This window comes from Nipponia nippon, unplaced genomic scaffold (genome assembly GCF_047370975.1).
Source record: "Nipponia nippon isolate SJK-2023a ecotype South Korea unplaced genomic scaffold, ASM4737097v1 scaffold_4, whole genome shotgun sequence".
NCBI lineage: Eukaryota > Metazoa > Chordata > Aves > Pelecaniformes > Threskiornithidae > Nipponia > Nipponia nippon.
The window spans coordinates 1960466-1973662 of NW_028262358.1; the positions used below are offsets into that span (position 1 = coordinate 1960466).

The window sequence follows — 13197 nt, forward strand, 5'->3', positions numbered from 1 at the left end:
TTTTATCAGTGAAGAAAAGTATTCTAACTTAATTATAGGTATCACAGCTTAAGTATGGTGGAGTCCTCCTTTGTTCCCCTTGTAGGTTTAGAATTGAGGTGAACTAGTTGACACACAATATAATGTAGAACCCAAGCCTAGGAAGGAAAGGAGAAATGAGCAAGTGCCGGAGCAGATAAAACAGTTTTACTGGGCATTGTGCTAAAATTGTTCTTTTTACATGAATTGTTCTTTACCATGAAAAAATTGAATACATAGGTTTGTGAAACTTCCTTAAGTTTTTTAATGAATTCTTCTTAATAGTTAGTATTATCTGCTCTCCTGGGATAGGAGGAATATTCAGCTTCCCTAAGCCATCTGTTGAATGTCAATTTATTAATAGGATACTTTTCCCTGTTCCATCTGTAGCTCACATACTCGGGCATTGTTCAAATTTGTTTCCTGGATAACAATGTAAAACTGTCTTTGTATTGTATATTACCTTGGGGAGGGTCTTTTATTATTAACATCCCCAAGCTAGATTTTCAAACTAGATCCTCTGGGTTTTGTCAAAGAGAATACCTCAAGGGTTGAAGGGTAGCTTGACAATAGCTCAGAATAATTGCAAAGAGCAGCTTCTGGTACTGTGTCACTACTGATAGCCTGCATTCCTCTTGTTAATGTGGGATGAAGTTTGTGAAATGGCGGCCTTCTGTCTTTTGTGTTGCAATGAAAATCTGTTATGTGCGATGAAGGAATTTTTTTTATTTATTTTATTTTATTTTTTGTAAATGATGCTACTGCTTGGTTCCAGGAAATATTTGACATCTAAGAGAAATGCTCCCAGCACAACAAAATGAAAGTAAATATTAGTGTTCACACTTAGGCAGGGATGAGAGAGAAGGATGCTGTGGGCTGTCTGGTGGAGATTTTCATATCTGAAGGACTGGGAACAGAAAGATAGTTTGATTCTGCTAATAGACCCTGCATTAGAATGCAGCTTGCAGTAATGTATCTCTGTACAAATACTACAGAGAATAAAAAAGTTGAGTGCTTAATATGTTTAATAAATGTATAAGAAAGTTGGTCAAAGCAAGTCTTCTGAATGCAAGTGGCGTTAGTCACTGAAGACCAGGAAACAGTTTTTGAAACATTGGCAGCTTTCTTGGATTTAGGTAGTAGAAATACTGCTTGATGTGACCGTTTTTGTGCAAAGTACTGTTTCTAATTGGCTATCAGAGTAAATGAGGTAAAATAATAAAGGTCCAGGAAATTTTACCTCTCCTTAGGCAGCAGTAACTAAAAGTAGATCTTGAAATACATATGTCATTGTTCTTCAAATATAGGAGAAACAATTTATATCTCTGTCTCCTCTGAGGTTACTATCTTTAAACATGTAAAGATGAGAGGATTTCTTGCATGTATTTTTCATAGTGAAAAATAACAATTATTCAGCCACTGGTCCATATTTCAGAATATCTGCGCTGATGTGTAAAAGAGGAATAAATTGTAGAAAATCATCCCGTGACTTTATAAAGCTACGAAAGATAAAAGCCTGGGTGTTCATTCAGCTTATCTATCAAAAGTGTTCAAAAATTCTCTGGTTATGTTTTCCTTAGATTTTTTAGTTAAAATATTATTACATGATAAATTGTATTCTGCATTAGCCATGTTGGTCTCAGTAATACATATTATTGTAAGTCAATAGTGGGATAGACTGAGTTTTGAAGACAGGTGATACGGTCATTCCAATAAATCAAAAGGAGATGAAGTTTTTGACAACTAAAGATAATTAAGTTATATTTAATTTAATTTTTCCATTTATACTATTTTACTGATTCAGAAAGAGTATTATAACTTCAACTCTGTTCTATTTCAGCCTTGCAGTTCACCCGGATAAAACTTTAGTAGCTACAGGGCAGGTTGGGAAGGACCCTTACATTTGCATCTGGGATTCCTACCGCGTACAGACCGTGTCTGTTCTTAAGGATGCACATACACATGGAGTTGCCTGCTTAGCTTTTGATTCGGATGGCCAGGTTTGTATATCGTCTTTTTCTGTGTTTTGAATTTAGTTTGATTTCTGAATCTAGAAGATACGCACATTAAAGTATTTTATGTTTAGGTAGCTATATGGCTGTAGTACTGAAATTCCTATTACAATTAGATTTTTAATGCAAGGACTGCAAATACAGCTCTTTCAAAGATGTTTTTGAGGTGAAAATCACAACCTAGCATTCAAGTCAAGTAGAGGCATTGGGTGTTGGACAAATATCCGTAGAACAAATGGTCCTCTGTGCCTCAAATGTAATAGCTTCACTACATGCTTTTCACCTGCTGTTCAAAGAGATCAGTTCCTGGCAAAGTCCTCACAATCCTGCAGCTTTTTTGGCAGAGGAACTCCAGTAATCTCACTGCTAGGAGAGTCTCAGTGGCTGGGGTGCACAGTCAATTTAATTGAACAATGGGGTTAGGACACAGAGTGTGTGGCTTTGAATAATGTGATTAGATTATATGATATTTTGAGACAAAATTTAAAATATAAGTAAATGGTGGGCTATTCACAGCTAAACACGTTGGGTTTTTTCCCCCTCTGGAGGTGAACTATTAAAAGCATTCAGTTGTAAATGAAGTAGGAGGAAAATACATCTACGATTCACATAAACCTGAGAAATATTTCACATTCATAGTTTTATAAATACCTATCTGTGCAATTTTGTGATTGCTGATGTCCAAATGAGTTTTCTGGTGTAACACACTGGTCATACCTTATAGCTGGTTGCTACAATATTTTTAGGAATGCTTAGATTAGCTGATACCTGGATTCTTGCACAGATCCTTATTGGGTTTTGTATTTGCTTGGGTACCTCAGACTTGCATCCCAATAGGGCAGAACTGCCTTTAGGTGATTTTCTTAAAATCACGTACTAGGTGGTCAGCTGTCTGTTGAGAAGTGCTTTATTGTCATATGCCTCGCTACTCTGCCACTGACCGCACAGGGCTTTTATTACTCTTTCTGGGATCAGAACTAGCCATACAATGCATAAAATGTATTCTCACATGCAACAAAAGTACTTTTTATTGTGCATTGTCTTGTGTGTATTCAGTTTAAGGATTAGTCTGAAATGAAGGACACCAACATAAGCAATTGCCTTTAACATGTTTAAAAAGCACTGGGTAACTTGAATTACTAAACAGCACTATGGGTTGTGTTTCCCCATTAAAAATTGGAGCTTGCTTTCTATTTTAAGCCTAGTTTTCAACCATCTTCCTCCAGTTTTCTTAAAGTGAAGCCATTTCCTCTGAAATCTCCTGTGCCAATTCTAATTAAAGAAAAAGGTATTCCTGGGAATTATGGAATAAAAAAATCAGATGAGAAAGCCCCCGAATCAACAGAACAAAATTTCTAATGCTATAATATTTTTTAAGATCTTGTTCATTCAGAAATACCTGTTCCTAATTTTTTTTCTCATTTTTAACTGGTGGAAAAACGTTTGGTTTTTGTTTTTTTTTAAACCTGTTTAAGCACCTAATGGGGATAAAGACTCACCAAAGAGCCCAGTCAGTGTGAGTTAAAGGTGGAGGCTCTTCTGAAAATCCTGCTGCGTGCCTTGCTGTAATTAAAAACTGAACTTACCGCTGTGTTAACCTTGCAGAACAGTAACATTCTGTTTCTGGAAGTGCTGGAGAAGTTGCAATTTATTCTGGAAATAAAAATTTGCACAGAACGCTTTTATATCTGGAGAAAGACCAATGCTGGAAAACATAAATATGGATAATGTATCTTGGCTTTTTGCTGCTCTTTCTGGCTTTGCAGAAGCAGCTGCTGTGCTGAGCCGAAATTAAAGGGCATGGTAGAAAGACTTTGAGTATTTGGAATTCAGAGCTGCTAGCAGTTCCAGTTTATTTAGTCAGTACACCCAAGGGAGCCGGCATCTTGTGACAGAACAAAACAGACTTCGCATACATTGCTTGCACCTCTCCTTCTGATGCATACCTTTCATTCTTTCGTATTGAATGTTTATTAATATTCAAGAAAGCTTTGTATTTTAGTGCCAACACACAAATAAATTCTACAATAACATAAGGTATAGATGCAATAAGAAATGTATTCTTTTCTCTGCTACCTCTGTCAGCTGTCCACTTTCTAAATAAAAGTAGACTGAGGAAAAGCCCAGATAATTCTGCTTCTCTACCTGAGCTGGATCCCTGTAAAGTCATCTTTTATAAGATACGGAGAAGATCTATATGAAGCTTAAATCAAGGGATAGCTTATATGCTTCCTTTATTTTATGTACATTCAATACAGCTTTAAATATGGAGACAAATATATTTTGAGTAAATTTCCTATTTTGTACATTATCTGTAATTAATACTGTATTTTAAAAGTATGGATGGGAAGTGAATATCTTGCAGAACTGTTGCTAATTAAAAATACGTATTTTAGTTTGGACTTTTTCTATATGACCAGGAGATGACATTTGGTGGGAAGAAAGCTGCACTCTGTTAAAATGTTTAATGAAGAGCTGTCATTTTGCCTATAATTAAAAATGTCTTTTGTTGAATTGGGAATTAACTGCAGTTTCTCCTTAAAAGTACTAACATCTACCCTTCACAGAATTGCTTACAAAGCTGATGTCTTTTATATTGAAGTATTTCACCAATACTATACAGTTCAATTTCTGTTCTGAGCTATTTTAGATGAACCCTTTTTGTGTGCTTTCTAAAAATAATTTTTTTTTTAAAAAATGGAGTGAGGGGGGCATTGCCATAATACATACATACGTTTCTAAATTTGGCATTAGGTAGCAGTAGGCTTCTTTAGCCAGATCTTCTAAATCTGTGTAGATTTAAAAATAATTGTTTAATTATGTGCATAAACTACTTGGCAGATATTTTCTTCTGGTAGTTCTGTGAATTCTCTGAACAGAATTCTGTCAAATTCTCTTCCAGAAGGAGGACTAAAAGTGTGTTTCAACCAAGAAGGAAATTCAGCATTTATCACTTTACTTTTCTGCCAGCAGGAGAACTTCCTCAGTAGACCTATGTTAGAAGAAAATATAAAATATTTCTTAATTTCCCCTAGTACTTTCACTGTCCATCTAACTCACTAATGGTAATTTCCTGACTGGTAGTTACAGTTCAGGTCGGATGTTGTTCACATCATGAATCTGAAAGATACTGTAAGTACTGCCATGGTTTCCATGGTGAAGAGAACAGTATAAAAGAGGTGAGAAAAAGTTGGAATTGGTGAAAGTTCCATGGAAAATATCTTGTGTTCTGATCAGTGCATCCAAACCCCTGGGTAGGTGGAGATTGCTCAAGGGCAAATAAAATTTCTTTTGCTACAATAATAGTCCTTTCTGAAAACAAATATTTTTATGTGGTAACTGGCAGGAGCATGTTCTTTCTTTCCCATATTTGATTTTCTTTTTCCTTCATTGCCATACGTCTAATCATCAGGCATGTTGTCCTAGGTTAAATGCAGGTATTCAGTACACATCTAGCGATAGAACCCCAAATTTTGAACCTACCTTTGTCTACCATTTCAAAGGCTCACATATGGAGAGTCTTCAAACAGGTTTTGATGTAATGTATCATAATCAAGGCTTCTGACTACTTGGTGTCTTGCAAGTTCCTGTAGTAGATTCTCACACACTTTGGCTCAACAAGACCTCAGGTGTTTTTATTTCAGTGAAAGACAATATAGTAGTAGACTGGACTCAGAGGAACTTGTGGCATAAGTCTGTAAATAGGTTTTTGGGGTTTTGTTTGGTTTTTTTGTTCTTTTTTTTTCATTAATACTAGATTGCTTAGTACATTTGCTGGTAGGATATTGGTTGGGTTATGCATTATTCACTAGGCAGAGCTCAGGTATTGCATTAGGCATAATGCATGTTGTCAGCTCCCATGAAACAAAAGTTTAAAGTTTTCATTACTCTCAAATAAAGGAACTGTAACTATTAAGAAGACAGTGATGGGTACACATCTACCTACTGCATTTAAACCAGAGGCTTTTGATAGTGTCTCTCTTAAGAAGGAGGATGTACGCTATGTTTTTACGCTTATAAACGGCATGAAAAGGCATGGAGTACCTTGTCTTTGAATTATTTTGCTACAGAACTAAAACTGGAGCCTTCTGTTTCTTTACGAATAATGATTTCTTCTCGCAGTTGTACAGTAGTTGATAGCCTTTCTTCAATTAGTATTTTTTCTAATACAGCATTTTAGAGGAACCTCTGGTAATTACACTTGTTTTCTTTGCTGGCTCAGTCCTTTTGTATTACCACAGATGTCTCCAGATTTTAAACAATTTGCATATTGAAAATTTGAGCCAAAAAATAGTGGACATTTAGTTGAAGGAAATCCAATTGAAGAGATTCAGTTTGCAAGTCACTTTCTTAAGCAAGTCTTCAAGGAAAAGATGTGGTCAGTGTAATCTCTGAAACATATGTCCGTTTGGGCCAGATGAGTCATCTGCTGATCTTTGAGGCAAAAATAAAGGTTTCATTTATGGCATGTTCTTGAAGTGCAGGCTTTCCTATAACAAAGCAAAATGCTTAGGAGCTTCAGTGGGACTGTTAATTCCTTATGATAAGAAGTTATTAGGCAGGACAACGAGAAGAACCCGGAACAGGCAGTATGGATACAACAGATGTGGCTGTTTTTAAGAAGTCATGTTACACGAGCTACAAGATTGTTTCCTGTGAAAATAGTCCCTCGTCTTCCCATGGTGCAAGTTACTCAGTCATATTCCTTTTACTAATATATGTTGGACATATGCATTACATATCCATTATGTATCCCTGCCCAGCATATGTTAGCATCACGTCCATTATATACAGCTGCAGTACATTTGGTGCTAGTTTAGTCTTTGCACTGGTACAGATCACGACACCCAGTTCTACCATCTCTGCTCTGCAGTCAAAGGTCTCTCACCTAATAAAAAACTCTGATGGAAATCACATCAAGTTGGACGTAATTAGCACAGCCACTGGCAGGGAAAAAAACCTACGACCTCCACAATAACCGTTGATCTTCTGGATATGTTGCAGATGTATGCAATCTACCTTCTCCCCCGCTTCCCTAACTACTCAAGTAGTCACTGTCAATACTAGGGTGCAAAGAAACTGAGAATCAGACCTACCTGGCCTTTTTGCTATCTAATAAATTCAACACAGACAGGAAGATTTTCCCTTCCATTTTATTTTGTACTTTTTCTTTCTTGCATTATTGAGATTTAAAAGTATTAAAATTATTAGTTGTTTTAATTGGTGACTTGATATACTAAGCTATCTAAAAGGCAATTATTAAAAGTATATCCAGTTCTGATTCTAAAGCTCAACAAAATGAGCATAATGAACAAAATTTTATTTGGAAATAGTGAGAGCTTTTTATTCCCATTTATGTTTTTTATCAGGTTAATTGATCAAAATGCTAGAATCTCATGCACCTGCAAGAAGCACCTCAAATCTTTCATGATAAGAATTGTACCTGAGACATTGGTAACCTGAAATTAATAACCTGACTTTTTAGAAAAGATTAAGACATTTCGGTGCTTTCGCTAGTGAGTAAATGATGAGTGTGAATATCTCGATGGTGCCTTTGCAGTGTGGCTCAAACACACGTCACGTGTGGGCAAATCCATTTGTACACATAATAATCTGAACTACGGTAAACTGATTTTTGAGTTGATTTTCTGTTAACTGCATTACTATTGTTTTTCCCTAGCGTTTAGCTTCAGTGGGACTGGATGCCAAAAATACAGTGTGTATTTGGGACTGGAAGAGAGGAAAACTACTGGCAACAGCTACAGGCCATTCGGACAGGGTAATTGTATGAAGCATTTACTGAATTTTGTCTGGGAGTTACTGAAGTGTTTTAAAAATAATTTTGGGTTATACTAGGTTAATACAGAGGTAATTTTGATCATTCTACCTGGCTTTTAAAATACCGAACAAGGTATTTATTTCTCCTCATTGTGCCAGATGTAGCACGAAGCACTGTGTTAATAAATGAGGCACATGATGGATTCTTGAGCTGTCTGTCTAGCGAGCCTAGGGAGGAAATACTTTGTAATTACACACTGATTAGGATGATTTATAGCTCTTTATATATAAAGACGCAAAATGCTAGCTCAGTGGACAAAGGTAACGTTCTTTCTGAAAATGTCAAAAAGACATTTTATCCTGAGAGAAAGTTTAATTATCTCCCTTTTATTTTTGCTTAAGACAGTTACCTGTAGGAGAAATATAATTAGGACAAATACTCCTTTTATATCTATTAACTTCAGGTAAAGGATCATAATAATGTCAATAAATATGAGAGCTGAACAGGTCTGAGTTTAGAATGTTGTTCAGGATATGGAAATGTTCAAACAGATTCAGCATAGGCAAAATACCTCCCCAACATATATGAGCACAAGGATGCATACATTGAAATAAATTATGGACACATTCTGACAACTTTTCCTTATCCATATTATGATACTATATCATGTTAGACTGTTAGAATTTTGAGGTATTATAATGCTTTACTACACATGATGGAGTATGTATATATGCGAAGCAGCAGACTAAACCCTTCCTTACAGCTTGTGTGTACATACAGTCTATCTGCATCTTATGTGTCATTTGAACAAATCTGGTACTTCATTTTTACTTACAACGTTCCCAACACAACAGAATCTTAGTCCTTATTTGAATTTCTCTTTCAGAACTGATCACTTTCCAGTTACGTCAGTGGAAGTTTTGCTACTGACCTCAGCAGGTACAAGATCAGGTTCTGAATTAGCAAAAGACTCCAGGGCAGGCAAGAAGTACTAAAATCTTAGTCTCAGTAGGCTTTTGCCACCAGAAAAAGGAGATTTGGCTGAAGAGGGAGTGGGAAAGAATGCATATCTAATTAGGCCACAAATTCTGATGATTTAGTGTGCAGGAGTCATAAAGGATTTCTGAAGGTGAAATATCTTGTGTGTTCTAACAACACTTAAGTAAAATAGTACTTGAACTACTGTAAACCCTGATGTTTATAAAGAAGATAAATATTTTGTAGGAAGGCAGTGCTTCCTTGTGTATAAAATGAATGATGGGTAAGCTTAAGATAATATGTTGCTGTAAGCTGATTGAAGTTCTCTTGTGATTTATACTTACCAGCTGAAGAGCTAAAAGCGGCAGAAAGTCCCCTTGTCTTTCTCTACAGACATACGTTCCCTGAAGTAACCAACGATTGCAATAACCTCATTGGTTCTCAGCTTGAACATTGAAAAGCTGAATGCCAGAGGTGAAAAGTCTAAAAATAACATATTGTTGAAAATCTGAGCCAAAATACAAACTTTTCGTTTCCAAACTTTACACGATGTTTTCCATTGTGTTCTATTTTCTATTTGTTCTAATATTTTCCATTAGTTCTGTGGGACTATAGTCATAGAATACTAGAATACTATGTATTAGTCATAGAATACATAGAATATAGTCTATAGTCCCATAGTCATAGAATACACTGTAAGTTTGTTCTAGTAAGGTATATAGGATCTGATACTTCATTTTTTGATGCATGCTGTTATAAATGTAAATGTAACATTAATCAAACTGAAGAATTCGATTTTAACTCTGTAGATTAGGTCCGATGAATGACAGTCACCCATTTTGTCACTGAGGTCTTTTGGTAATTAAAGGTTAAATTAGGTTAAAGGGTAAATCTAAGGTTAAATTAGATACTGTGTCTTTTACCTAAAATAATGAATAAAGATAAATGTACCGAATGTACAGATCTTTCTTCCCTCAACTTGAGGAACATTAGCATACACCATAATTCCCATTTTATCTGAGACAGTAAATATTGTTTATTCAATAATATCTTGGAGCTAGAATAGATTGGTAGTGTGAAGGCAGGAATGAGGTGTGTTGACAGATCTATGTGAGGAAGCTTGCATATTTGCCTTAATCTTTGTTTACAGACAGTTCCACATTTACCTAACTAGTATGCTTTCATTTTTAGTAATATGTTGCAACAGAAATGATGCCTAAAAATTGGTAAAAGCAAATTGAGCCTAGATGCAATTACTGCATAATTTAAAATATCGGCTTACTGTATTTCTTAACAGATATTCGATATTTCCTGGGATCAGTATCAACCAAATAGAATCGTCAGCTGTGGAGTAAAACACATCAAGGTAAATAGCTTTTATTGTTTACTTGTTAAAAAGTAAATGAATGTCACAAAAGAAATTTGTCATCTTCTATGATGAGGGCTTTAAATATAAGACAGTTTGTATTTTTCTTTCTTTACTCTGTGAACATTTTAGTAAAGCTTTTTGTTAGAAGCCAATTCAGACATTCAGCAGTGACTGAGGTGCAGATTCACTTAACAAGCAAAGTGGGAAGATCATTTGGTGTAATTTTCATAATTATATACTTGTAATTTTGGGGTCCTCTGCCCTCTCCATTCCACCCAAATTGTCTCAAAATTGTCTCAGCCTTTAGCAATTTCTCTCATCAAGCATCACAAAGGGTCACTGAACAGGTATAGGAGGAACTAAGTTAAAAGTATGCATTGAATGAACTGCTGTCAGCATTTGTAGGAATACCAGAGAGAAGGTAAGGTATGCAATACCTGCAGAGACGAACAGATGAAAACCCTAGGGCCCCACTATTTGCTCCCTCTAAGTTACCTTTTCCAGAGGTTGTTTAAATAGGAACCTAGATATATACTGTAAGTTTAGGATAAAACATTCTCGTGCCTGTAAAAAGCTCAGAAAGAAATCCTTCCGCTTGCCAATTTTCCCTGCAGGTTTCTATTTTCCCTCTGTCTCATCAAAAGCATTCCTAACAGATGGCAATTATTTCACATGACTGGGGTGGGAAGAGCTTTAACTAGAAGTTTAGGAAACCAGTTAATATCTCTTGTTCTGGTTACTGAGAAGCTTGTGCCCTTAAAACCACCACTGCTTTCAAACTGTGGGTGGTTTTGGCAGAAGCGATACCATCTGTTGTATTCTGCAAGCTGTTTTCCAAAACCTGTCTTTGTTTGGCACCTGTATTCTGTTTAAAATGGCCATAATTACCCTGAACATGCATAATACCAGGCAAAGTAAATACATATAGATACAGGCATGCCAAAAAAACAAAAAGAAGGGAGGGGGAAATGATTAGATATTCCCCTCCAGTGATGCTCAAACAGCAGTCTATATACTTGCTGTTCATTATAAGGCTGTGGGAATGTGATAATTACTTTAACTTGCAACGAAGGAAAAGAACAGCTCTAAAGTAATTGTATCACTTTGAGAATTGGGACTAATACTTGGGAATAGTGCCATTTGTTCCTTCAGCATTTCAGTTCTATGGGCTCGTTGGGCTAAGCAGATATTGGAAGCTGTGGTAAAGCCTAGGAGCTAAGGAATCTTAGACTGAGCTCAGGATCCTCCCTCCACCCATTTCCCAACACTGCTGCCTGCTCTCTTGCCCTTCTACAGCTAACCAGAAGTGAGGAGAGTGTATGTTTTACTCACAGTACAAAAGCCCTGGGGGAAGTATTCCCACTGCGTTCTCGCAAATTGGCTTATGTCAAGAGGCAATGGGAAAATTGAATTGAATTAGAAATAGAGAAGGATCTGAAATAAAAATCATTGATCCAAGGATTTCTGGGATTCAGCTTTATAAGAATTTTATAAGAGTAAGTACAAAGAGAAAGACCTAAAAATTTGGCTTATAGCCACAAAAAGATGTAGGCATATAAAGTGGGAATGAGATAGACATTATGCATCTATGTCAGACACGTCAGTGTTCCTGTCCGGTCTCTGAAAGTATCTTTTCAGTGTGCAATGGACCACAGAGCATAGATGCCTCAGCTCTGTGTAGAAGTCAAGAAAGTCACCATTCCACACTTAGAGAACTTCCTACTCTCCTGGTCAGAGAATTGTTTCACATGCAAACGTTTACAGTCTCCATCCAACAGATGGTTTCTCAGTAAATGTAACTTTATTTGAGGGACGTATCTCTTTCAGTGCATTGGAAAAGGGCAGAAATGTCTACTCCAGGCACGTCAGTTCAAGATCAAGTATTCTATTACTTCAGAACTGTAGCTGTATTTTAAGTTTTGCAGACAAGAAAAACGGGACATTCCTGGCTTTAAAAAGCGTTCATCCGTATTGACAGGTACCACCCAGCAAAGCGTGATAAAAGATAGTGAGATAATGGGAAGGGATAGTGTGGCAACAGTGAGTCAGAATTGTGCCTCGCTTTCTCAGACAGTTTGATCATTTTGTTTTGTGCTTAGACTTGCTGCATTTGCCTGGAGGCTTCCTTGGTAGGTGAGCAGGTTTTGGAGTCATGAGCATTCTGAAAGGACTACAGGAGTCATTGAAGTGTCTGTCCAGCCACTGTTCTTTAAGGATGTACATCTGTGAGATCTGCACACTAATATGAGAAAACAGAAATTCTGCAGAATTTTTTCCTAATGCGCCATTTACATTTCACAGTTTTGGACATTGTGTGGAAATGCACTGACGGCAAAGAGAGGAATATTTGGTAAAACAGGAGATCTCCAAACTATCCTTTGTTTAGCATGCGCAAAAGAAGATATCACATACTCTGGTGCTTTAAATGGAGACATCTATGTTTGGAAAGGGCTAAACTTAGTCCGCACAATTCAAGGGGCACATAGTGTAAGTCGTATTTTTAATGTCAATTAAAATTGCACTGTTGAAATGAACTGTTCATTGAATTGAAAAACTTAACTTGAAGGCTTATCTACAAAGATTTCCTTGTTTCAGGTCAGAAGAATGTTTAAGACTGTTCATCAGTTAAGAACAACTATGTAATCTTAGACTTTGTTTACATGTTGTCAACAGATGCTAGCTGCTGAACTGATATTGGCAGAACTGCTGATATTTATAGCATTGATTTAACCAAGCAGACTAAATCTGAAGTGAAGTTTCTAAATCTGAAGTTTCACAGATTGAGTAGCTTCAGTTATGATCAGTTTACTTAAAAATAGTTGGTAACCAAATGATCTTACTTTAAATAGAATTTTACCACTAAAATTCCCAACACTGAAGACTGACTCTTCGTAAAATCTTCAATGTGGAGCAAACCTGTTTAATCTGTGAATTGCACTCCAACCATATTCCAAAGACAGTTTACTCCAATTGGCTTCATAACACCTCCGCCCCCTTAATTTGGAGCATGTATAATTCCAGAGCAAAAGGGGAATGTATAG

At 36.3% G+C, this 13197-nt stretch overlaps 1 protein-coding gene across 1 annotated transcript in view; it reads left to right on the forward strand.

The window, feature by feature from the left end:
• Positions 1 to 13197, forward strand: part of EML6 (EMAP like 6) — a 120487-nt gene that overhangs the window by 36704 nt on the left and 70586 nt on the right. The window contains exons 2-5 of the mRNA XM_009476136.2: positions 1859 to 2018; positions 7711 to 7809; positions 10085 to 10153; positions 12458 to 12643. Of these exons, the coding sequence (XP_009474411.1) occupies positions 1859 to 2018; positions 7711 to 7809; positions 10085 to 10153; positions 12458 to 12643 (514 nt within the window). The remainder of the gene's footprint in view (positions 1 to 1858; positions 2019 to 7710; positions 7810 to 10084; positions 10154 to 12457; positions 12644 to 13197) is intronic.